General features: G+C 47.7%; 1 protein-coding gene and 2 long non-coding RNA genes across 7 annotated transcripts in view; 2 read left to right on the top strand and 1 right to left on the bottom strand.

Annotated features, from left to right (window-relative positions):
- LOC309611890 overlaps positions 1-26,569 on the top strand; it is a 489,900-nt gene that overhangs the window by 134,380 nt on the left and 328,951 nt on the right. The gene's annotated exons all lie outside the window — the stretch shown is intronic.
- Positions 166-4,868, top strand: LOC309611875. Its single transcript, XR_014234801.1, has 2 exons — positions 166-2,749; positions 4,292-4,868. It is a non-coding gene; the product is annotated as an uncharacterized lncRNA (long non-coding RNA).
- The window catches only part of XDH (xanthine dehydrogenase), a 65,789-nt gene continuing 53,832 nt past the window's right edge, over positions 14,613-26,569 (bottom strand). For 2 of the 5 annotated variants that reach the window (XM_082356687.1, XM_082356688.1), the window contains exons 32-36: positions 26,103-26,217; positions 25,379-25,444; positions 23,732-23,920; positions 22,238-22,513; positions 14,613-20,616 (exon numbers count right to left, since the gene is read on the bottom strand). In XM_082356687.1, the coding sequence (XP_082212813.1) occupies positions 20,566-20,616; positions 22,238-22,513; positions 23,732-23,920; positions 25,379-25,444; positions 26,103-26,217 (697 nt within the window). In that variant the 3' untranslated portion in view covers positions 14,613-20,565. Of the gene's footprint in view, positions 20,617-22,237; positions 22,514-23,731; positions 23,921-25,378; positions 25,445-25,539; positions 25,644-26,102; positions 26,218-26,569 lie in introns of those variants that run through there. The other 3 variants (XM_082356690.1, XM_082356689.1, XM_082356691.1) reach the window with 2 other exon arrangements.

Genomic DNA, 26,569 nt, shown 5'->3' with positions numbered 1-26,569 from the left:
TCACTACCTCTAGTTCTTTTTGCCCTTAATAGGAATCCAAAATTTCTTCTGGGAGAAAGAAGACAAAAATAAATAGATAGCTAGTGGGAAGCAGCCGCATTAGCACAGGGAGATGAGCTCGATGCTTTGTGACCACCTAGAGGGGTGGGATAGGGAGGGTGAGAGGGAGACACAAGAGGGAGGGGATATGGGGATATATGTATATATATAGCTGATTCACCTTGTTATACAGCAGCAACCAACACAACATTGTAAAGCAATTATACTCCAATAAAGATGTTAAAAAAAAATCTTCTAGGAGAAAAGAGAGTTAATTCCATTCCTTCCAGGGTTTTGGCTCTCAGAGTTCCAGGGTTGACAGTCACCACTACTGAGACTTATTTAGGGGCCATACTGACTCTGCTTTTAAAAGCAATACAGGTTCACAACCCCTTATCCTAAACTCTCAGAACCAGCTGTGTTTCAGAATTCAGAATTCTTCAGATTTCAGAATAGTGATGTGGTGCATATACAATATATTCTGTAACAACCCCACCAGTGTCCAAAGCAGCACTTCATTAGTATTTCTAAATATAGCTGCATTCCACATCAGGAGAGGTTTTACTTCCAAATGAGTTTCAACACCAACCACACAATTTTCAGAGTTTTGACTTCAGAATCATAGATAACAGAATGTGGACCTCTAGTAGATAATAATTATTGAGTGCTTGTTATACGCCAGACTCTGCTAAATGTCTACTGTGAGTTAACTTATAATCCGCCAACAGACTAAGAGGTAAATTCTCATTTTACTTCCATTTCACAGATGAGGAAACTGAAGCTTAAAGAGGTTAGCAACTTGCTCAAGATCACACAGAGAGTGAGCATGGGAGCAGAGCTCCATGGGTGGTTATAGATACCACCACCCCTCCCCCATCTCTGTGGTCCCCTTGGAGGGCACCTAGGATGGTGGACATAGGAGCGGCAGGTGACTCCCATGGGACTGCTGGGTTATGGGCCTGGGCAGATTTCACCCTCAGGCATGGAGAGGCAGAGCCCTAGGTCTTGAAAGGAAGAGACAAGAAAATCAGCCACCTTCCAGAACTAACTGAATGACAAGTTCAAGGCTGAACCTCAGCCTTGACCATGAATGAGACAAGCATGACATGGGCATCATTTGGCCTGGAGGGTCCGCAGAGTGCAGGTTAAGGGCAGGAGCTCCAAGGCCAGCCCATGAGGGTCAAACCCCGTAACTATCTGAGGGATGCTGGGCAAACTTCCTTCCTTGTTAAGTTTCAGTTCCCTCTTCTGTAAGATAAGGTTTCATCATGCTTCTTCGCAAGACTGTCTGGAAGATTAAATGAAACAATTCATGTAAACACAATGCCTGACAGAGTGGGACCCTTGATATTGGCTTTAAATAAATGCCTGTGACGGAAGAAAATAGGATTGTAAATTGAGATAACCAGAGAGGAAAGGCATAGGCTGACTGATCCTTCAGTGTTGGAGTGCCCCGTCTGAATCCTTTCGCTGCTGAAAACGCCCTTGTTTCACAGCCCTTCACCACCCAGCCACACTAGGCTGCGGGTTTGAGGAGGCGAGAGCAACGCCATCAGGGCCGCGGGCAGTCAAGCATGCCCAGGACAGGTCACGCGGAGGTGGTGTGGCTGTTTCACGTGGGCTCGGGTGGAAGGTGAGGGTTACGGTGGCCCGGACTGGAGCACTACGGTGCCAGCAGAGACCCCGACAAAGACCTTGACCCGCGGTCTCTGAACAGCTCAAAGACAGATGGATAGGTCGTTACTCCTGTCCGTTCATTCTGCACAAACACCCTGGGACATGGCCTCGCTCGCCCACGGTTTTCCGCCCGTACCCCCGAGAATATCTGAAATAATGGCTAGTCCTTACTGATACGTGGTTTGCCCTTCCCCCACCAAACACAGGCCATCAGAAATGGCCACCTGGGGCAGCACGAAAAGCCGGCCGTTCACCTGGCGCCTGAGGCTGTCTGAGGAGCCAGGATTTGCCTGAAGCATGCTGACAGGACCACACTTCACTGGGGTCTTCCAGGGCCCACACTGGCATAACCTCAGGCCTGGGGCCACGTTCTGCAAGATGCTTGTTCTCGGAGACTCTGCACCTGAAAAGCTTTCCTCTTATCTGCAAACTCACGGCCAGACAGGGGCACCAGACGAAGGGCAACAGAGAACAAAAGTTCCAGGAAGACGGGGCATTTGACCACTCACCACTGTGACTCCCTGCTCAACATTGTATCCCCAGGGAAGAACAACGTTTGGCAAATGATATAGGTGTTTAACAAATGCTTGTTGAGTGAATAAAGAAAAGGACACGCACCTCTTGGACCGTGCAACGTACGGCTCAGCGTCCCCCGAGGGGTGTCCCCGCCTCGTCCTCCCCGTCCTGGCTGCAGGCTCCTACTGGCCAGCACGGGAGCTCATCTGAGCGCCACGGCCCACACCTGAGGCGCAGGGAAAGGGTGCCAAAGCCACAGGAGTCTGCCCGGACCGGCTGCCCGGACCGGCTGCCCAGTGTCGTCAGCTGTGGCTTGTCAAGCCCCTATTTGAAGCTCACAATGTCTGCTCTTGTTCCACAGACAGACCTGCCATTAGGAGCTTTCCAGACCAAAACTCAGCTGCTCCAAAGAGCAATAATTCAATCAACAGACCGTGCTGTCTGCTTTCGGTTCCTTTCACACCTGTCTGCCAGCAGGATTACTGGGTAAAAGAAGATCTCGGCTGGGCCCAGACTGGTAAGCACCCTGCAAAAATATCCTGGGGCTGGCGGGGAGGGAGGTGGTGGTCAGCCACGTGCTTCTCAGACCCACGCTGCAACTCACTGACATTTCTGGGGGGGCTGCCCTGTGGCCCGGGGGAGCTGCAGGTGGGGCTGGAATGAAAGAAGCTCACATAGAGAGTCAGCAATAGGCTATGGATACGGGCCGGGAATAATCGCTCCCGTCGTGAGCATTTACTGGGAGCTTCTGGCCGTCAGGGCTGTACCGGCTTCTCTGTCTCTTGGTTCCCTCCTTAAGTGGCCCTGAGTTGAGCAGTTTCCCCAGGCTGAGGAAAGCACTGCGTGCCCACGAGAGACATTCTGGAAATACTTGCCGACTGGGCAGGGGCAGAGGTGGGTGACACCCCAGGTTAGAGGCTCTGCGGCCAAGTTCCCCTGCCTTCCTTGCACATCTCAGTGACCCCCCCAGCCCCGGATGGTGTCCTGGGTTTGGGGCCACAGGCTCTGGGGAGCAGAAAGGAGAAGGCTCTAGGCTCCCAGGGGCTCATGGGAAGGGAGGTCAGCATGTCACTTTCCTCTCTCAGGACCCCATGGCCTTCCGTAAATACACACAGCCTGGAATTCCTGACAATCCCAGCTGATTGTCCAGGAAAAAGAAAAAAACCACAGAGCGCCCACTGAGCCCTGCCCCATTCCAGGTCCCATAAACACGGATGATTAAAAATACTTGGAGCCCTGGAAAGAATGCCTTCCGCACCAGGACCCAAGGGTGAGGCCACAGGCTCTGATACAGGCAAGAGCAGCCCCTGGCTGTGAAAGCAGTCGCCTCCAGTGGGGGCCTGGGGGCCTGGGGGCCTCTGCTCTGAGGGGCTCTGGCTAAGAGAGTTGGGAGCAGAAGTGTCTCTGGAGCCTGGAAGGGCCTAGAAGAAAATGATAGAGGAGGCCTGCTGATTCTTACTTAGAAAGAAACCCAACTAAGGTCTGTCATGTGTTTCCTTGTAGTTCAAAACTGTAATAAAATAAAAAGTAGAAAAACCTGTTGTTATCATCCAATGGGTTTTCTAAAGGGGAGCTTCTACCTGGGATCAAGGAGGTCCATTGAATGATAAGCTACAGCTGCCACCTGCATATGTTGAGTTTGAGTGTGTGTGTGTGTGTGTGTGTGGGTGTGTGTGTGTGTGTGTGTCATGAGGCTGGAAAGTAAGAAGCAGACTCACCGTCCTGGCAGGGGTGATTGACATGGTCGCAGGAGGAGGTCAGGCTGCTGTTACCCGGTGGGAGCAGGGAGAAGTAAGGGCACCAGGCCATTCCTTTGGGTGCCCTTGCTACTCTTTGCCCCAATCTTGACAGCATATGGAAAATGAAGCAGTCATGGGCTTAGAAAAGCATTGAAGAGACTCAAACACCTCAGGGATGAGGGTCTATCTGGGTCACACCACCAGGGAAGCTGTTGAGACCAGTAGAAGGGCTGGCTGAGGGTGTGGGCAACAAGGATGGAGATATGAGCATAGATGTGGCCCTGAGACCAGCTGGGGTTTGTCTCATTTCCTCTTGTAAGTGTCTCCCAGGAAAAGAGACCACCAGAATCCTGGAGGAGCTGCTTCCAGAACTTCTAAGAAGAAGTGGGTCTGAGTGGCACAAAAGATAGACCATGGAAGATGCTGTGCTGAGCAGCCCAGAGGCCGCTTCAGGACTAAAGAACTTACTCCCTCAGGGGCTGGAAGTGCTGCCAGCTGAGAACCCCCTTCAGAATTGCCTTGGTGGTAGAGAGTTGCCTCGCCCCAAATGACACCCTCTTCCCAGGGCAACCTGCATCCAGTGACTGGTGGATGCGGAAGTGTAAAAGCCCTGTACCATCCCCACCACTCGATCCGACTCTGAAGGTCCACCCCAGCTTCCGGGCTCCCCACGGTGTTGGCGGAGGCCTTTGTCTGTTGCCGCTGCACCAGCCCGCAGCTTTCCCCTCACTTCAGTGCTGCTTCCTCCTTCCCTTCCTTCCACAGATGTCCATCCCGAGAGCACTCTCTAATCAAGCTTCCACACCGCACGCCGATCCTGCCTCTGTCTGGCATGCTGGCGCAGGGCCAAGCACCCACACGTGTGTTTGGCCAAATAAATACATCTTCTGAAGTCTGTTCACTGTGTATGCATTATCTACTAAAAACTTAAATAATGTTATTAGAGCAGATGCAAATGATCCCCTCCCCCACCCCCATACACACAAACCTCAGGGGGAAGCCCTGGAGTCACCTCCAGGAAGCCCTCAAGAGTTCTGAAAACCAATAGGTTAGGGCATGGCTCCAGGCAGAAGGGAGTCCTGGGCGGGGCACTGGCTCAGCACCAGAATGTCTGATTCTGCCCCGAGCTTCTGCCCCTGTCAGCCCACTCCTCTCACTGCCACACCCTCATCGGTCTGATCTGCCCCGGCTCCTCCCTGGCTTGTGTGGGAGAGCAAATGAGAGCTTCAAATATTATGTTTGGAAGGACATTTTAAACTGCAAAGGGCTATGCAAAAATAAGAGAATATCATTTAGCGAACGGCCAGTGAATTGTGTTCATTCACTGTGTTCGTGGCTAATTCTGGACACTCATCCCCCTAGTGTTGGATTAAACAAGATATCAGCAGAACCTGCCCTAAACACATCCACTGTCTTCTTTGTCTGGTTCATTTTAAGACTCAAATAAGATAACAAATGTGAGAGTGCTTCAAATGTCATACTAGTGTGTATAGGTTTGCTAAACCGTGGCGGGTTTGGAGCGGGGGTGGGTGTGTGCTGGAGAGAAGTAGGCTGGAACCAAAAGAGAAGACCCAGGTCCCATGCTTTCTCCACCACTTACTAACTTGGTGGCCTTGGGCAAATCACCTAACTTTGCCTCTGTGAAATGGGACTGGTAGTTCAAGCTTTGCTTTCTTTACAGAGTTTTAAAATTTTTTTTCTTTTTCTTTTCTGAAAGTCAATGAAAATATGTATTTGGAAGCATTTTTGGTAAATTGAGGCCAAGAGACTTACAAAGTCCTTACCTCCTATAAGTGGAGAAGTTACATGGAACCCGGGGCCTTGACTCCCAATCTCTCAGCCTCTTTCCACGCTGGGTCAAGTATTAGGACTAAAAATAACGACAGCAATGCCGATTACAACAGTGATCACCACCGCCTTTAAAATACCTCAGGCAGCTTGGCACGTCTGTGTTCATTAGATGCCCCTCTGGGCTGAGGGAGTACAGCCTGGTGAAGATACCAAGGTTTCTATTTCAGACCCCACTCAGCACTCACCCCCCGGTGCCAGGCACCCTTGGGCAGTGTCCAACCTGCCCGACTCCACGTTGGCAACCCCTGTGGTTATCACCTTAAGTTTTGAGTTGTTTTTCTGCAGCAGGGCGGCTGTGTGCTCAACATTTCACTATTTCGAAGGCTGTCCCCTCGTAGAGCAGTGAAATCGGTGGGCCAGAGTGTAGACTGGTCAAGAAAGAAGGCACCAACCTGACAGACAGACAGGGTGTGGCACCTTTCATCTCCTCCTTTCCTAGGAGAGAACAGGGAAAGGAGTGTAGCCTGGAATCAGAGGAAAGAAAGAGGAGAGGGGAGCCCAGCATGTGGTCAGGATTTCAATCAGGGAAGTTCTCAGCGTACAGAGGAGAAGAGGGCATTGTCAAACTTCCCGTTAGGGAGGGGACCTAGGGAGAAGGGAGCTCTGAATGTTCCCAGTGTTTCCAAAGGGCCTCTCCATTCCTACTGCGAGCTTTCTCCTGCAGCCAGGAGGTCTGGCCACCCACGAGGCGGCCCAGAAGCCCATTACGTCAGTGGGAAGAGGACCCGAGCCCTCTGGGGTGAGGCGGGAGGTGTTGGGCCTGCATCTCAATTTCCCGGCACACAAGCCCAGTCACCTCTCTTGTCCCTTCTCTCTCCATGTAGCACACACCCCTTTATTCTAGGTGTGGACCAATGGCACCCTGCCTTGGTGGAGAATGACCCAAGTCCCGTGACACACAGGGATCCATCCACCGCTAGCAGCTCATGGAATAACTCAACATCTTGCGAACGTCACGTTGTAGCTGGGAGGTGGAGGCAATCAGCGCGGACACCACTCTGTGTGTTTCTAGGTCAGATGAGTTTCTGGATCAGGGGGCTCAAGGTGTTATCTGAGAGTACAGAGTTGCAAGTCAGCTGACCTAAATTCAAGTTCTGACTCAGCTGCTCACCCACCCAACTCGTAACTTAAGTTAGCTAACCTCTTGAAGCCTATTTCCTTACCTAGAAAATAGGATTCACGCCCGCATCATAGAGTCACTGTGAATTAAAAACAAAAGTATTTGTGAAGTATAATATGAAAGGTTACACTGAGGTGGGATAGGGTGAAGGTGAAGATCAGGGTATTTGGGGTTAAAAAGCTCTGCACTGGGTCCCAGTTCCTCTCTCCACTCAGTCTGGACCTTGGACAGGCACTAAAACTTTTTAATGTAGATTATTTTTTAGAGCAGTCTTAGGTTCACAGCAAGGCTGAGCAGAAATTACAGAGACTTCCATCTCCCCATCTCCCCAATCCAGAGCTTCCCCACCATCAACATCCTGCCCTGATGTTACAACTGATGAACCTACATTGTCACCCAAAGGCATTATCACTCAAAGTCTTTAGTTTACATTAAGGTTCACCCTTGGTGGTGTACATTCTGTGGGTTTTGACAAATGCATAGTGACGTGTATCCACCATTCTAGTATCACACAGAATATTTTCACTGTCCTCAAAATCCTCTGTGCTCTGACTATTCATCCCTCCCTCCTTCCAGCCCTGACACCCATTGGTCTTTTTACTGTCTCCATAGTTTTGCCTTTTTCAGAATGTCATATAGTTGGATTCATATCCTACGGAGCCTTCTCAGATAGGCTTCTTCACTTAGTAATGTGCATTTAAGGTTCCTCCATGTCTTTTCATGGCTCGATAGCTCATTAGTTTTTAGCACTGAATGATCATCCATTGTCCCAAGGTACCACAATTTATTTCTCAGCCCACCTACTGAAGGACATCTTGGTTGCTTCCAAGTTTGGGCAATTATGAATAAGCTGCTATAGACATCCACATGCAGGTTTGTGCATGGAGTAAAGTTTTCATCTGAGTAAATACCAAAGAGTACAAGTGCTGGATCATATGGTTACTGTAACTTCTCTGAGCCTCACTTTCTTCATGATGTTTGATTGAGCTACTGCACGTGAAGCACTTTGTACAGCATCCAGCACATAGATGGGGCTCAACTAATGGGAGCCCTGCTCGTTAGCCTACTCAAATGTTAGTGAAAACACTAATGTAAGGGATGTGAAGCCAAGCATTGTCTGAGGGGGGTGACATATGGGTACGTCATAGTCATGAATCATGTCTCTGCAGTCCAAGAAGGCACAGGGCAACAAGGAATGCTGGAAGGCTGTCAGGGCACCGCTGCCTCCACTGAGGAGGGATGTGGTGGTCTCCTGAGCAGCCTGCGCTGTGGGAGGGGAGGTGGAGATGAACCCTCTGTCCCATAGTAAAGTTTGTCCCAGGTTGAGCAAATCAGGGTGTTGGGGGGTATCATGAACCCTTAGACGTCTGCTGTCCTCCACCGGCTCCTTCCCAAGTCTGCTCCTCACACAGTTTCCCCCACCCCTTCCTCCACTTGACTCATCCGAAGCTAAGCCCTGCCCATAACCAGAAGCTCAGAGGTGACGAAAACAGGCTCTCTTTTCGTTTCACCTCCTTCCTGTGAACTCACTTAATTGTTCCCAGAATTACCAGGTCACCAGGAAGCTTCGCTAGTTGAGTTTTTTCCTTTCTTTTTTCTTTTCTTGTTGCTTCTCTGATGACAAGATCTACTTGGGATCTAGACTTGAGTGTAAAGTGTGAGCGGGTAGTATTTCTTTGGAACCCACTTCTTTGGTATCTTTGGAGAGGCTGAGTGAGGAGATGGGACTGAATGACAAAATGAGGCTCCCCATGTGGTGTGTGGTTTTCAGAGGCAATGCATCCTTTCCTGCTGAAAGGACTAAGGACATGTCCTCCGGGCCTCCAGCCCTGGGCCATGTTAGCTGGAAACAATAATGGTGCTTATGTTTTGTTTATATCTCACCCTTCCTTCTCCTTCCAGGCTGCTATGGAATGATTAAGTGGTCTGAGTCAGGATCAGGCCTGAGCCTTCCAGGAGCCGGAAAGCTGGAGTTTCTGCCAATGATGCTTACAAAGCAAGCGAGCGTAGGGGGCTGCCATAGGAGAGCCTGTGTGGGTACCCCTCTAGTGACATCACCTGGGCGTCCTCCAACAGGTCACCTCTAAAATGAGGGTGTTGGACTTAATGACCTCTTTGATCTCTTATAGACCCATTTGTAAATACTTTTCCAAATGATCTTAGCACTAGCCAGTAGACGTTACTGCCATGATGGACATGTTCACTAAAGCTACACTGTCCAATAATGGCAGCCGGTAGCCAGGTGTGGCCATTGAACACTTGAAATGTGCCTTGTGTGGGCAAGCAACATTTTTTATTTCATTTAATTTTAATTACTTTATTTATTTATTTATTTAAATTAATTTATTTATTTGGCTGCACCGGGTCTTTGTTGCAGCATGTGGGATCTTCGCTGCCGTGTGTGGGATCTTTTAGTTGCAGCATGTGGGCTTTTAGTTGCAGCATGCGGGATCTAGTTCCCTGACCAGGGATGGAACCTGAGTCCCCTGCATTAGGAGCATGGACTCTTAACCGCTGGACCACCAGGGAAGTCCCTAATTTTAATTACTTTAAATTTAAGTAGCCACAAGGGGCTGGTGACTACCATATTAGTCAACACAGGTCTAGGGAGATGGATTCTGTCTCTTTTAAACTGCATGTTCTGTCGATTCTACCTGAAAATGGTAGCACAAAACTGTCCTCTTCTCCTCATTTCCAGTTTCCGCCCTAGGCTGAACCATCACCATCCCCTCCTCCCTGGTTTCTTTTCTCCTACTTTCACCCTCTGTGATTCTTTTGGCATAGCACAGAGTGAGCTTCTTAAAAAGTAAAATTGCCCAAGATACTCCTCTTCTGAAAACCCTTCAACAACTTCCCCATCGCAGTAAAATCGAAAACCCCCCTGAGGCCTGGACACCTTGCTCCATCTCCCCCCTTGCAGACCAACACTAGGCTCCTGGAAGCCACCAAATCCTTTTCCACCTCAGGTCCTTTGCACAAACTTTCCCTTTGTTCTAGAGCTGGGCTGTCCAATACAATGGCCACTAGCCACACGTGGCTTTTTTATATATCCACTTAAATTAATTGAAATTAAATAAAATTTAAAATTCAGTTCCTCAGTCACATGAAACACATTTCAAGGGCTCAAGAGTCACATGTGGCTCATTGGTACCATACTGGACAGCACAGATATGGGATATTCCCATCAGCACAGAAGTTCTGGGACAGTCTTCCCTACACTCAAGCTTGGCTAACTCCAACCTATCCTTCAAGTCTCAGCCTAAATGTCACATTCCCACAGAGGCCTTTTCTGATCCTCCAGCCTAAAATAAGAGGCCCTGCTTTCTTTCGTATAGAGCCTGCAATTTTCTTTTTTAGTTCTTACAACTGTTTGCAAAGTTATAGTTAACCTGTGTGCTTGTCTAATGTATGCGTCTATTAAAATCTAGGATAATGTCTGTTTTGTTTACCAGTCAATCCCTGGATGCTATCTCAGTGCCTGAGACTTAGTAGCAGCTCATTCATGTTGGGTGGATAAATGAAATAATGAATAAATGCATAGATGGATAGAGTGGTGGCACGTAATTTACTCATCTTTCAAAGCGCTAGGTAAAGAGCCAGAGCTCAGGAACCATATGGCCCTGGAATGAAATCCTGACTGCCATCCTTTTTTTAGCCCGTTGGTTAACCTTTCCGAGCCACCCTCTCTGCACATGTAGGAGGGAATGCTATTGCCAGCTCGGAGCATTGTGGTGAGCAGTGAGTGAGATGGATAGGTAAAGCCCTTGGTCCACAGTCAGTGCTGTGTGGATGTACATTCCTTTTCCTTTATCACTTCCCCTATGTCCTTCCAGCCCTCTCTGTGGTCTTCTCCCTCTCACATTGCATCTCCAGCCTTGGCTTCTGAGTCTCTCATTCCTTGGTCCCATTCCCTCTAAGAGGACTTTAGTTTTCTCTCAGCTGCCACAACTCAAGGATCAAACCAGAAGATTTCTCCAACATAGAGAGCCCACCTTGCTTGGGCCCTTCCTCACTGCCCTCCCTGTCTCTGGCTGTATAAACCAGCCTGAACATTCCCAATAACTAGACTTTAAGACATGTAGCTTGCTGTTAAAATATGAGTAATCTTAAAGCTAAAGCAGACGTGTGTGTATATGTATAAATAATCCCTCCAAAATTTGCTTTAGAACGATAGCTTTTTGTAATCAGGTTGGTTTTCCATGTGGCAGTATAAAGGGCAGGGTCAGCCGGCTGCGGGCAGTCATTTAACCAGCCCTGCACTGCACACAGCTACCGTCACTCCTTTTTACTGCCTTCGCACCCTGAGCACCCACTGTCTGCGGCAGCGCTCAACCGCTGCTCCGACACCCCCTCCTCATGCCGCAGCTCCAGGGTCCCAACTGGAGCCCTGGGTGCAACTGGATCAAGTTAATTGCAAAACAAGACACACATGGGAACAGCCAAGAGACCCCGCTGAGGACACGGGCAAGAAGGCATTCACCCCAGCAGCTGCCACTGCACCCAGGCTCCCCTCTGCATTCCTGCTGGGAGTCTGAGCACATCCTGTCCGCTGTGTCCATAAAAACAACCTTTGTTATGCTCATCTCAGCATTGTTTATGACGGTGAAACCACTTGGGAACGAGCCAAATGTCAACATTGGGGGATTCATTAAATAAACCACGGTGCCATCCATACAATAGGAAGCCATGTATCCATTAAAAATAACATGGAGGAAGAATATTAATAGACATGTCAGCTGGGAGCCTGTCTTTGCTCCTTAGGGGGACACCCGGCTGTTCTCACTGCTCCTTGCAGCAGGTCTCCTGTCTCCAAAGTTCATTCTTTCCATTTCCTCTGCCTGAAGAGCCCTCTGGCCAGGCTCAGCCTATGTAAATTCTACCCATCAAAGGTAGGCAGGATAATGGCTCGCCAAAGAAGTCCATGCCTTAATCCCTGGATCCTGTAAATACCTTACCTTGCAAGGCAAAAGGAACCTTGCAGATGTAAATTAGGTTACAGACCTGAAAATAGGTTGATTATCCAGGTGGGGCCCAATCTAATCAATTTCCCCAGCTGGGGTCAGAAGAGACAAGAAGAAGAAATCACAGATATTCAAAGCATGAGAGGATTCGCCCTCACTGCTGGGGGCAGGGGTGGGACACATGGAAAGCATGAGGAGGAACGTGAATGTCCCCCTAGGAGCAAAGACAGGCCCCAGCTGACAGCCAGTAAGGAATCAGGACCTCAGTCCTACCACCACAAGGAAGTGAATCCGGCCAACAACTTGAATGAGCTTGGAAGCAGATTCATCTGCAGAGCCTCCAGAAAGAAATGCAGCCCTGCCAACACCTTGATTTTGACCTTGTGAAACTCTAAGCAAAGGACCCAGCAGAGCCACATGGTACCCACATATCTGACCTACAGAACTGTGGGATAATAACTCTCCTGGCAACTTTCAAATATGTAGTACAGTATTATTAACTATAGTCACCATGCTGTACATTACAAGGTGTAGTTTTAATGCACTAAATTTGTGGTAATTTGTTATGGCAGCAATAGAAAATTAACACACCATCCTTCAGCACCATCATTCAGTACAAATGCCACTTCCATGAAGCCTTCTCCAGTTTATCCATCTATCGGTGTGTCCCCTCTGAAGTCTCAAAGCATTCTGCCCCTGAGCCTCTTCAGCCATTGCCATGGTCCCCCTGGGTTATATAATTAGGGTTATTTATGTACATGTCATATTTATCCTACTAGATGATGTGCTACTCGGGGCAGCATCTGAGGCTTATTCATCTTTATTTTCCTTCCAGGGCACAGCACCTCATGTGTAGTCAGTGCTAAATTTTTCTTGGAAGTATGTTTCACAGCCTGTACGGATGGTTATTTTAATAAGATGAATTGCTGTGGCAATTAGGAATTGAAAGATGGACCCTAGAAATATTTGCAAATATAGAAAGGAATAGCTGATTGATGATGGATTCTGACAGCCTAAGGAAAACTAGAATGGGCAACAGAAGGATATATGAATATGGAGATGCTTGGAATCATGCTCCGGCTGTTGGCTCTGAGATGTAAATTCATATGCAAAATAAATAGGATTGAAAGTTATCTAAAGTGTTTTAGAATATAACCTCTTAAAAGATTCAACTTCTTGGCAACATGAAGTTTTAATTAAATGAATGTTCTTCTTCTGCTTCAAATGGATAGAAATGTAGAAGAAAATGTAACATAACACCCAGCTGAGCTCAAAAAAAAAAAAGAAAGGGAGACCCCCACGTTCCAAAAAGAAGAGGGAGCTTGAAGTCAGAAGGTCAAGAGTAAGAGCTCCAAAGAGACCTCACAGCCCGTTGGTGCAACTACCAGATGATGGAGCCTCTGTTACACTTGGTCCCTGAGGGACTGAGCAGAGTAGATCCCCACCAATATCCTTTGACGCTGACATAGGAATGAAGAAGCAGAGAGAATCCCAAGCATAATAAATAAAGAGTTAACACATACCTAGATAATGGAATATCTTAAAATACCTTAACAGAAGGAAAGCAGCCAGTGAGAGATGTATTACCTGCAAAAGAATGACAATTTGACTGACATCAGAAAAATATATGGCAAGGACTGAGAGAAAATAGCTGCTTCCTAGAATTCAATACCCAACTAAATCATGATTTGAGGATGAGGGCAAAATAAAGACATTTTTACAAAAAAGACTGAGTTTACCATTCACAAACTCTGACTGAAAAACTACTAAAAGATGTGTTTCTTAAGGAAGGAAATTGAACCCAGAAGGAAGAGTGGGATATAAAAGCAATGATGAGAAAACAAAGGCAAACATATGAATACAACTAAACTTTTCAAGGATAACACAACAGTGACTAAAGAAAGTGTTAGAACAAGGTGAAACTACTCAGTTACAGAGATGGAGGAAGAGAGGGGATGATCAGAGTTCATGCATTTTAAGAGAGAGTTCATGCATTTTAAGGTTCTTAACCTGTTTCGTGGCAACATATATATTTAATTAAACATAGGCTTTTCTAAATACAGTGTGCATGTTAAAAATTTAAAGATTAACTCTAAAAGAGTAGAAATAGATTGTAGAACAAAAAAACTAGTAGAGAGAGCAGGGTGGGAAGGAAAGAAATAGCTTGATTAAGCCAGTGGAAGACAATGAAAAAAAGAGAGTAAACATGGTCAGTAGAGAAACACCAAACGAAATGACAGAAATAAATCAAAATACATTATTAATCACAATTCCTGTAAATACCTTATTTTGCCAGTTAGAAAGATTCTCAAATTGCACCTAAACACACACACACACCCCCTCATCTTATATACTATTTATAAGAGACTCAACTAAAACATAACGTGAACAGTCAGAAATAAAGGAACAAAGTAGACATACCCAGCAATGCCAAGTTGGAGTATGGGCCGTGGAGGAAAATTCTCACCCATTGCAGAAGGAGGTATGTTCGAGGATGTTTCCCACAGTGTTGTTTGTAACAATGAAAGATTGGAAACAGCATGAACATCCGCTAGTATGAGGATGAAAAAATAAAATTTGGCATATACATACAATGAAACACTACATAACAGATAAATGGCTGAACTAGATCAAATGAATACATATTAAAAGCGTAAGGTTGAGTGGAAAAGCAAGTTGCAGAAGGATTTCACCATATGATATCATGGATGTGGGTTTTTTTTCAAAAGAAACTTTATTGAAGAGCAATATACATACATAAAAATGTACACATCATAATGAACCATTCAATGAATTTTCACCAAGTGGCACACCCTTGTAACCAACACTCAGGTTAAGAAATAGAACGTTACCAAGCATCCCAGAAGATGTCTCCTCCACCTTGCTCTACTCTAGTTGCTACCCCTGCCCAAAGGTAACTACTCTCGTAACCTCTAATCCTATAGATTGGTTTTGCCTATTTTTGAAATTTATATACATGGGATCATACACATACAAAGTGTGTACTTGTTTCTTGTCTGGCTTCTTTAATTCCATATTATGTTTGGGAGACGCATCCTTGTTGAAGCATGTAGCTATAGTTTATTCATTCTCTTTGCTATGCTAGGATTCCATTGTAGGAATGTGCCACGATAATTTATGTCTTTCATTGGTGATCTACATTTGGGATGTTTTTAGTTTGGAGGTATTACAAGCAGTGCTCTTATGATCAGTCTTGGACTTTTTTTTTGGTGCATATGTGCATGCATTTCTCTTAGGTATAAGCTCAGCAATTCCTGGGTCGGAGGTATGCAGACTTTCAGCTTTAAGTAGAGATTCTCAGTAGTTCTCCCCAAGGGTTTTACCAATTTACTTTCCTAGCTGTGTGTGAGAGTTCCACTTACTCTGCATCTTATTCACACTTGAGTTTTTAGTCTCTTTAATTTTAGTCATTCTGGTGGTTGATGGGTATGACTTTTGAAACACATTCATGCACAACTACTGTACGTTGCCTGTGAATGAATATACATGTAATATAAAAACATGAAGGGGGAGGATATACACCAACCTTAGAATATTGACTACCTTAAGGCAGAGAGGCAAGTCTGAGGGCGGGGGTGGAATGAAATGGAAGGCTTCAACTGTACTTATTCATTTTTAAGCATGAGAAACAAATATGGGCAAACAAACATTTTTAGACCTGGGTGGGAAGTATATACGTGTCTTTTATTTTTCTCCATATTACTTATTTTTGATATACATTGTAATTGAATTTATTCAAGAAAAAAGTTCTTAAAGGAAAAACAGACCCTCCACAGGGAAACAAACATTCACAGTGTATCTGGTTATAAACACAATACTCAAAACATGAGTAATAGACAAGATGTTCCACTTCTGTGTATAATTGTTTCAGTACATAGAAATGCTTTAAGAAACTATAGTACAAAACAATTATGTGGGTCTGATAAAGGACTAGAAGCAAGTACCAAAGTCGAGTATCTCCATTTATAATCTTTTTGCAGGAAGGGCAATTCCCCATGCTGCGGTGGATACCTCATGCGTGTCCATTTAGAAATAAAAATTTCTTGCAGGGTTGGTATGATTATTCAAGCCGATTTTACAGATGAAAAGACTGAGGTTCAGAGGAACTAAGTGACTTGCCCAAGAGAGAGGAAGAAGAGGAGAAGCAGAGGAGCTTGGTCCGCCCACACTCAGTTCCTAAATAGCCAAGCACTGCCTGAGGCATGCTGGTGCCACTGCCCAGGGCAGGTGTTCACTCCAGCCTTGGTGGGAAGCAAGGAAAGGCAGCCTCCCTCCAGTACATCACATGGACAGGAGGACCCCAGGAAATACACATCTCATGGGAGGAAGAACACAGGGCACACGCATGGGTCAGTTCAACACTGTTGATGGGTGAGGACAATTGGCTGCGCAGAGGAAGGGCCCTGGTCTCCAGCCCAGCTAGGATGTGATGGGGATGGGCAGGCAGGAGGAGAAGGCAGCAAGCCACACGCTGCCCAGACTCTCAGAAACGCGCTCTGTGCTTCTAGGGCTGGTGTTCTGAGTACATCAGAACAGTGGGAGCAGCCTGGGCACTGCTGTTCTTAAGCCCCCTCCCCCAACATTCAGGGCTCAATCTCAGGAAAGATTTCTGAGTGAGAAATCTCAGGTCTCAGGCTCGGGCCATCACAAAGGCACAGTAGAGCACTCGGAAAGGTGCTCCAGTGGGCCACCCTGGAGCAAGCTGACCAGAGGCTAGTTTGATCCCTAGGCACAAAATGGTCTCTCCCTCTGTTGGGATTACATCGCCCCCTCCAGGCAGTCCTCCTGGGTGGCTTCCTCCAGTGTGGCCACATTGGTATCCTTGCCCTGACACTGGAGGATGGGTAACTCGCTCTCACCCACTTCCTCTTGCTGCTCTGCTGCCTCAGGCTGATCCAACCACAGCCACTCAAGAAGCTCTCAGGATGTGGGTCTCTGAGTGGACCCCTGAAGCTCGCCCTCCCCTGACCTGGTGGGGGAAAACGCTGCCCCATACACAGTCTCTCTCTCTCTCCCTCCATCCCTTCCTCCCTCCCCCCTTTCTCTTTAACAGGGAGGATATACATCTTGCTGTCTTCAAAGATATACTCTCTCTCCAATATCTCAAACTCTATATTTCATTTCTTTATTCCCTGAGGTAGGTGATGAGCTAAAGGCAGCAAAGTCCGTTTCCAGCCAAGCCCCTATGCAAGTCTCGCATAGATGACCTAGCCCATCACTTGGAACAAGGGGATGTTTTGCACTTACTATTTTGTTCCCACCTGTGGAGCTTCAGAAGGATTCCAATTGCAGCATCTTGTCCTAGATCACAGGCGACGGTAGGGCACAGTGTTTGTCTTGGGCTCCAAGCTGTCCATATCTTCTTCCCACCCCACCTGACTAGAATTCTATCATTTTCCCCGCAATTTGACCCAAAGGTTGCCTAAGAGAAGGCTCGCTTGACTAGTGGATGTATGATTTAGTTTAAAGCATCTGGACCAGGAGTCAGGCAGCCTTGTCATAAGCCTGTCTCTCCCACTAAAGGGCTGTGGGACAGTAGACAAGTCAGTTACCCTCTCTGGGCTTACGATTCTTGGCTCTTAAACAAATAGCTTGAGTTTGATGGTTCCCAAGTTCTTTCCAGTTCTAGGATGCTGAGTCGGTCTAGAAGATTGGACAAGGTCAGGGCCAGGCCAGTTCAAGGACAGAGATGATGCCAAAAACCCTTTGGGCAGTTCCTGACATTTCCATTCCCATCGGTGGGCTGCTTTGTTTCAGGTGATGAGATTGTCACAGGATCTGTCTCCTGCCTTGGGGACATGTACTCCCCCAGTCCAGGATAGAGACGAAACAAAAGGACAGGTCCCTGGGTCTGGGGAGGCCCCAGGGTGACGTCAAGCCTCAGCAGGTCAAGGAAGCTGCATGTTCCGAACAGCCTTGTCCCAGGATCTAAAATAGGCAGCAAAAGGAATGGTTTCCAGGCTCCCCCTCCGCTAAAGATAAAAATACCATGGGCCCGGGGATGTTCCCAGTCGTAAATCAATCCGCTGGGACTATTTCTGTCCTTATCCCTTGCCCACGGTTCCTCCTACGACCTCCATCCATCCTGCCCTCCCCGTCCGGGCTCCCCAGCCACCTTCTAGCTGCAGTAGGTTGAAGTTCATCAGCTGCCCTCGGACCGCAGTCCACGGCTTGGTCACGCCCCTGTGAGAATCCTAACCTGCACACAGGCGAGCAGATAGGCGATCGGGGCCTCCTCCAACCTCTGGGAGCCTGCGTAGCACGGGTGCACTCTGACAGGCAGAGGGACTCCCGGTATATGCCAGGTTTCCCTGCCTGCATGGCTCAATCGCAGCCTGTTTTCCAGGAGTAAATGCCCGTGAGTAACCCTTCTGCACGGCTGTGGGCAGGGTTTCTTCTTCATGTCATTACAGAGATTAAAGCACTACCTCTTAAGGCCACTGGGATGATTAAATGAGACCCCGTATGTAAAACACGAAAATTGGCACCTGGCAAGTTGTAGATGCTGAGAAAGTAAGACCTGCCTTCCCCTGCCAGCCATTCACCAGGAGTTCGGACTCCCACAGCTGACCCATGTCTTCTGAGAGCTCCTTTGAGGAGCTTTTTGTCAGTCTGAAACCCTAAATCAGCTTCAAATCCGGCTCTTGAAGAGACCTTTGAAGATACCCGGTCTATCCTGAGGCACTAAAGCAACTCCCCGGTAACTAACCTACAGCAGACGCCAAGCTGCCGGGCCAGCTGGAGACTATGGTCTCATGTCCAGTCTTCCACTGCCCTCTGCAGGTTGCAGTGAGATACTGCAGTCAATGCTGGCATCGCCTGTGCGACACCAAGCCCAAGGACCCTCACTTTACAGAGTTGAAGCAGTTTACAGATAAGACAACAAGGCAAGGCCAGGTGTCCGAGGAAGGCAACACCTCGGAATAGCACGGTGATTTACAGCTCACAAAGCACTTGCCTGTTTGATTTTCACGACCACCCTGCCTTGCCTCTGTTCCTAAGCTCAGAAGGGAATTCAGTCATTGCTCAGCCCTGATAGACTAATAACAGCTGACAGACACATCTCAGTTTCAGGCCACGTTCTAGAACATTCCAGAAAATCAATGAAACGGACCTGTGTGGATCTCAGTGTAAATACCGGTTTTATTTCTAAAGCTCTTCAGTTTTCATCATGCTGTAAAACAGCCTAGAATATTCTGAAGAAAGGAATTTTGTAAGAAAGTGTGTGTGTGTGTGTGTGTGTGTACATGTGAGTGTTTGGTGTGTGCATTCTCTAGCAATGAAGGCTGGCTAATATATGGCAGATGTCAGCATTTGGTGTGATTATGGTGATTAATAAGCATTTCTCACATGCCAACCAGCTGACAGTTTCATTTCTTAGTGACATCAAGAACCGGGCTCAGCTGCATGGTTTACACTGTCCTCCTTCTGTGGCCAGAACCGTGGATCCCATCCAGCAGAATGTTGGATATTTTATACAGTGAAGGCACATGACAAGGTCACACTGTCCACCTAGCACCAGGTAGTGATGCAATCACCCGTCAGAACAAGCAGAGGGGATCCTTGCCTTTCTCCTATTCTCTTTTCCAACCTCAGACACTTGGGGGGATTTAAGTCAAGTTCATGAAGCCCAGATAGCACATCACAGTAAGGGAAACAAGCCTCTGAGCGCTGCAGTTCCCTTATATAACTGGAGTTTTTAGGTCATATATTTATAGACCTTTAGATCCAGAGAAGACCTTAAGAGATTATTCCAGTCCAATCCTTTCATTTTGCAGTAAAATGAAGCACAGAAAAGGGAAGTGACAGTCTAAGGTCACAAAGATAGTTAGAGACATGGCTGGGAAGAGAACCCAGGCTCCTTGACTGTTGTTTCTCTGGCCTATCTTGATTCGAGTAGCCTCGTTTGTAGATGGGAACTACTGGCTTCAGTTGAAGATTTTTAAAACTGATCTTTTTTTAATGCACAAAGGAGAAGAGGAAGAAGCTAATGCACTGTAGGTACTCGATAACTGGGTTTGTTGGCTTTTGGTGTTATAGAATAATCTTACTTTATGCAGCTTAAGAAGATTAAATCCAATTAACCTTGAATTTGTTTCATTCTTTATTCTCTCCAATGAAGTGCTTAGAGGTTTGAATCTCACCCCACTGTCCCATTGCAAATCTGAGTGTGGATATGAGGTTATAATATGATGCTCATTGGTTTGAAGGAAAAGCTTTCTGAGGAAGGCACACAGATTTAGAGTTACTTTGGTTTATGCTTCTGGAGGTTTGTGGAAATCCTCTTTGAAAGACAGACACTGTCAACACTTGAGGTTATACAGGCTGTCCAGTGAGTTGGGACATAGCACAAACACTTCCTAAACCTATTTCAAATACATGATTACAACAGACATGAAATGATGCTAATTGCCTATTAGCCACTTGGGCCTAACATTTCTGAATTTGCTTATCATTGTGTTTATAAATCATATTTTTGATCAAAATCTTCCAATGCATTCAGTGTTCTTCCAAACACCATCCTGATGAATCACACCGTTGTCATCCTGCAACTTTTATAAATTCATGTTCTGCAGGGCAAGTTCCATCTTCCATGGAATCCCCAGTGTAGGATAAGAAGACTCCAATGGGGCTTTTTTCTTCAGACCTTCAGAGACCAGGGTTTACAATTTTCTGGTACATCAGTGACACACTAGGAAGGAACAATAGAGAACTTATTGCAGGGTCTTCACATAGCTCGGGACACCAGTGCCAACCACCATTCCAAGACCAGACACCACTCTGCAGTCCCAGCTGGTGGGAGTGCCCCCAGGGCAGGACCCCTTAATTTCCTAGTCATTCGTTTATTTTTATTAAGCACGATCCATGTGGTAAGCACTGTGGCAGGCTGTGGAGATCCAGGGATGACCAAATACAGAAGTGGTCCTTTGTCATGTGACACAGTCCTTCAAAAGCACAGTTGGCTCATGGATCAGCTGCTCATGCAAATCCATTGCAGGGATTTTAAATCACCGGTGTGTTGTAGCATCGCAAAGGAAGGGGCTTAGGTTAGAATCTTTGCTTTAGGTCTAGGGCCTCAGAGGGAGGGGCTCATCAAATCATTGAGTTCTGCATCAGACTGTTTACAAGGAGCTAACTTTGCAATCTGTGTGCGCTTATTGGGGGCCATGCAGCACCTCTGCCCTGTGAGAATGGGGTTTGGGTAACGGTCAGCACTGGGGCCACGGTGGGAAGGTTCTGGGCTATGGGAAGGTTGCTGCCCAGGTGTGGGCATCTCACTGCCTGGGAGCCCCGCACATGAGCTGTGTGGTCCTCAAGCTGAAGCTAAATCTACTGGAAAACCTAAAGGGCAGCCTGACTGGGGACCCATCTGCCTTCCTCACCCTCAGTACTGATGGCAGATTTGCCTGCCCCCAGGGCTTCTCCTGTACCCTTCCCATCCCTGGCACACTGGGTTCATGAGTACCCACTTCATCTTGAAACCCAAAAGGCCTATCGAATTTCCTATCAAATACCCAAGAGGAAATCCAACTTGGGTATCAGGAAGAATCCAGTTCTGCTAACTCAACAGAGGCTGCAAAGGCAGTTGGAGAGTCCTGTGTAGGCAGGGCCCACTTCAGCCCAACTCAGAGAATGCGCTGCTTCTGAGGCTCCAACAGTGGATGAAACTGTCCCGGCACAGCCTCCTTTTGCCAGGCATTGTCTCCACAGGCATCACATAGGGGCTTCCCCAAAATGATTCCAGTGACCGTGGAGTTCACTGCTACACACGCCTCCAAGGTAGTAACCGATCACCACGTAGTGCAATCATCTGGTTTCCTAAAAGGCTGCAAATTCTTCAAGGACACTTATGTGTCCCCAGTATCAGCATGGCACAGGGTAATCACAGAACAAATGTGGTCCATCTCATTCATTAATTAATTCTTCTTTTTCTCTCCATCTCCTTAGTACTTCACACAGTGTGTTTAACAAAGAAGGGTCTCAAAAATGCCAGGGATGGGCACAAAAGATTAGGTTCTTCTGGAGTTTTATCCATCACCCTCAACTTTATGGAAAATAATGAAATCTGTGGGTGATAAATGTGCATCAAACAGCCCTCCTTCCTCTCAGGAGGCCTAGCTGCAAGCTGCAGCTTTAAGGGGTTTCTTGTTATTTTCCTGCAGGTTGGAGGAGGTACCTCAACTGCATAGCAGAGGGCGGGCGTGGACCCAAGGCTTCCCAGTTGAGAGAGAGCCTACCGTCTCACCCCTCTCTCTGCAAGAGAACCTTCCCCAGCCTATGCCCCGCCTCCCCAGACTGAGGGGGCATCATACCAGGGTGGTGAACTTGTCCACGCAGGCATTACGGATCTTCTCCGGGGTGGCGGGGCTGTCTAGCCGGAAAAGCTCCTTCGTATTATTATCTGTGTGCTGAGCCCGAGCTGCGCGGATGGCATCCTTGATGGCAAAGAAGATGGAGGCGCCCAGAAAGAGGGGCGGCTCACCAACAGCCTGAGTGGGCAGAGCAGAGTATAGGCGGGGAGTCAGGGGAGGGCCCAGCTTCCACATCTGCAGGGCTGGGGGTGTCGGGTAGCCCAGCGGCACTAGTGGCTGCATCGAGCAAGACAGGAGGGACGGTCAAAATTAATCGGAGGCTGAGAACAATCAGTCTAGTAAATGACTCAACCTTGTGGGTCTATTTCTTCTAACTCTTACTATGTGATTTTCTCTGATGACACCATGCAAATACAATGGACCGTTGAAAGTTATATTAAGTAACTATATTTTACAGACAAAAAAAAAAAAAAATCTGACCCTTTCCTCACAGCAATAAGCCTAGGGGAATAATCCACCTGCAGCTCTGTCACCAACATTTACAGGCATCATAATTATTCTTACAATTTTGCTGAAATAGAGGCATCATGACAAATAGGAATTAAACTATTCGCTAGCAGAGGTTGTTTTATCCCCCCAAAGCATAGATCACAGACTGCCTGTATCAGAATCACTAGGGACACTTGCTAAAAATGCAGTTTCCAGGGCTGTACCCCAGACCTACCGAATTAAAATTTCTAAGGGTGAGCCCAGTGGAGCTGCATTTTTATCATGAGCTCCACCGCCCAGTGATCTGATGTGCAGTAAAGTGTAAGAGCCAATGGCAAGGATCACAAAGTATCCCAGGCTCTCCCACAGGAAAGTAAACCGTGAGATGAGCAAAGGGCTGTGTCTCATTGGTTACAAGTAATTATCTGTCTTCCTTCCTAGACCAACGACTGTATCAATCAGCTTCATTGATTTTCAACCATTTTTTCATACTTATTCAGGGCATGGAGGAAATAGAGGATGGTTATAACCATCCAGGAGTGCTGATCAAGACTTAAGGTGTAGTGGTGGACCCTGAAGGAGGTGACAGTGTGTGCACAGAGGCGCTGCCCCATGTGCAGTGAATAGGCTGATTCTCATGAGACAACATGGGTGCTGGACCTGTGAGATCATCTCTAAGATCAAGCATCGGGGATGCACACCTGAGACGGGGGTGTAGGTCAGGCTTCGACCTACAGGACTGAACTAAGGAATCCCTCTGAGCGTACCCGCAAGAGCTGGCTTGGACCACACAGAGGTGGTGTCACCCTTGACCCAGTTCCCCATGTTCCCAGGCAGGACTGCCCACCCCTCCATCGCCCTCACCAAGGCTCGTGTCAGGCTCTCCTCTCTCTTCCACACGAGCCCCCCACAGACCCACATGGCGGGTGGCTGGAGGCCCTCATCACCACCCGTGGTTTCCCACAGTGTAGACGGGAAGGTAGCACAGACCCAGGGCAACAGTACCTTGGATGCATAGATGGCCTTCCTGTTGGGACAGTCGCGGAGCAGGGACACTCTGAACTCCGTGGGGATGCTGCCGAACGCAGGGATCTTGTAGGTGCTGGGGCCGCGGGTGTGCAGGCTGCCCTCAGGGGAGTAGTGCAGCTCCTCCAGGGTGAAGAGGCCCAGGCCCTGGACAAATGCCCCTTCCACCTGCAGGGCAGGCAGAGACCGTGGCTACCCTGCCTTCCCGCCCCCCTCACCCAAAGACAGGTGTTGCTTCCCACAGCGGGCACCAAGCCCCACCTGCAGTGGAGCCTGGAAAGAAGCTGAAAACAGCCCCCCACTGCTTCCCTGGCTCCCTCCCCAGCCCAGGATAACTGATCTGGGCCTTTGCCAGGCATCAGTGTAGGCAGAGCAAAGGCACTGAGGTTGAAATCAGTTTCAGAACTTGTCGGCCATTCCAGGAGGGACACGCAGCTGTAGGCGTAATTTCCCATTAGAACCTGCCACGCGGCAGATGGAGATGTTCCTTCCACGTTGCCAGGGGAGAAATGGCGACCCCGAGCTGAGAAGCAAGCTCGTGAGCTGATGGCGGCTGAGCGTCCCGCAGGGGCCCACGCCCCTCCTGTGTGCTGAGTGGGACCATGCGCTTTGGGGCAGCCCCACAAGAGAGGAGGACTTTCCTGGATAGTAGAATTGAGGCTTTTTGAACTCCCAGCCCTGCCTGCCCTCCGGGAGAAGAGCGCCTCTGCTGTAGCTTACAGATCTCTTAAAGGGCACTGCCATGCTCTGCTGGCCCACACGTCTGCTCTCCCAGCCTCACTGCTCAGAGTCGTGCTATGTGGCACCATCGTAGCTAAACAAGTGTGTCTGGGGGAGACCGGGGGCTGAGCATCTGTGTCTGCCACGCTGAGCCCTGCGCCTGCCTGTAGGAGGGGCTCCTCACCACAACTGTTCAGTGAGTTAATAAACAGATTTATGACTAAGTCTCTCTATACTCAGTAACTGTCCAGTTTCGAGAAACACAATGAACATTTTCTGCCAGATGTTCAATACCTCAGTTCTTGATTCCTCCCTCTGTCTTTTTCTGTTCTGCTGCTCTGCTTAATATTCTATTTTCCCAAAGTGATTTTCTTCCAGCCATCCCTTTATTCCTCTTGCTGGAACCCATGTCTTTTGCTCCCAGGACCCTCCACCACCCCGCGCTTGGTAGCATTTACTTCCTAGGGTGCAACAGCTGTCCTCGGTGGAAGAGGAATGAGGAGGGAGAAGGTGCCTCTGACCCGAGATCCCACGGCCTGCACATTGATCCCAAACTCAATCTCCACTCCCCCTCATGCTCCCGCTCAGACTACGCATGTGTGCGCGTGTGTGTGCATGTGTGCGTGCGTTTGAGTGTGTGCACACCCAGTGTTCCCACCACCCATCATCTTGTTTTCTGATGTATGAGTGCCCTTTCCAGGTTTAACCACGTGGATTTGTCTTCCGCCCCGAGAGGTGGGTGGGCTCTCATCTACCTAAATCCCACTCAGGGAGACTCACTTGGTACCGTGCTCAGACCTGCTTAAAAATGACAGTGGACAACATGCTGTGTCTGGGGACCCTAGGAGGTGGTGGGGCACATCAGTGGCCAAGTCTGTCACCACTCTGACCCCCCAGGAGTCTTACCTGTCCAATGTCGATGGCAGGGTTCAGACTGGAGCCAACATCCATGACGATGTCTGTGCGGAGGTTCTAGTGCAGACAGCAAAATAAAAGCAGTTTGAAAAGAAAGGGATGTGTGGAATGATAGATGGGTCTTGGTGACCCTTAGGTTATTAAGTGCCAACCTGAGTAGTACTTTCACAAGCAGACCACTCCGGGGACACTCAGGCAGCAGTGTGAGTAGGAAGGGCAGGTCCCCAGGTTCCTGAGGCTTTGAACCTGTCTGTGTCTGGGTTGATCATGTAAGGAAGGGGTTCACAAATTACATTCCACAGGCTGAACCCAGCCTATCCCCTGTTTTTCTAGGGCCTGTGAGCTACAAATGGTTTTCACATTTTTAAATGAGTGACAAAAATAAAAAGAATATGTTGTGACACATGAAAACTATACGAAGTTCACATTCAGTGTGCATAAATTACATTTTATGGGAACACATCCATGAGCATCTGTTGACACACGTTCATGTCTGTTTTCACACTACAAGACAGAGTGAAATAATTGAGGCAGAGTCTCTGTGGTCCAGAAAACCTAAAATATTTACTCTCTGGTCCTCTATAGGAAGTTTGCCAAGGCATGATTTAACACATTATTTTCCCAACCAGAAAGTTCATTCCTATCAACTCTTTGTACTGCAATTTCAGATGTTTCTCTTTTTCCCTTGAGTACTAAAGTTTTGCAAACTTCTTACCTTATGATCCCCTGTTAAGCAGTCAATTTCCACTTCAGAGCAAGCCACCCCATAGGTGAAGTAGTGGAAAGCATTCCCTGAGTTTGTCTCAAAGCTGTAGCCAAGGTTGGGTGTCCTGGGGGAGAAAAGAGAAAATACTGCACATGTATTAAGAGGAACATGCCTCCCACTCATACAAACACAAATAGCTTGTCCCATAAAATCTTAAGACGCTAAAGGTTTTATTTTTTATTCAGCTGTTCTTCAAAAAAGTCCATGAGTTTTGAACATTTTGAACCTGTTCATGAAACCCAGGCACTCCGGAGCCTTTTGTCCCTTGTCTCTGCTCTATTTTTTTTTTTTTTTTTTTTAAATTTATTTTTATTTATTTATTTTATTTATGGCTGTGTTGGGTCTTCGTTTCTGTGCGAGGGCTTTCTCTAGTTGTGGCAAGTGGGGGCCACTCTTCATCGCGGTGCGCGGGCCTT

This window comes from Balaenoptera borealis (genome assembly GCF_965194805.1).
Source record: "Balaenoptera borealis genome assembly, chromosome: 15".
NCBI lineage: Eukaryota > Metazoa > Chordata > Mammalia > Artiodactyla > Balaenopteridae > Balaenoptera > Balaenoptera borealis.
This window is presented reverse-complemented; position numbering and strand designations above follow the sequence as displayed.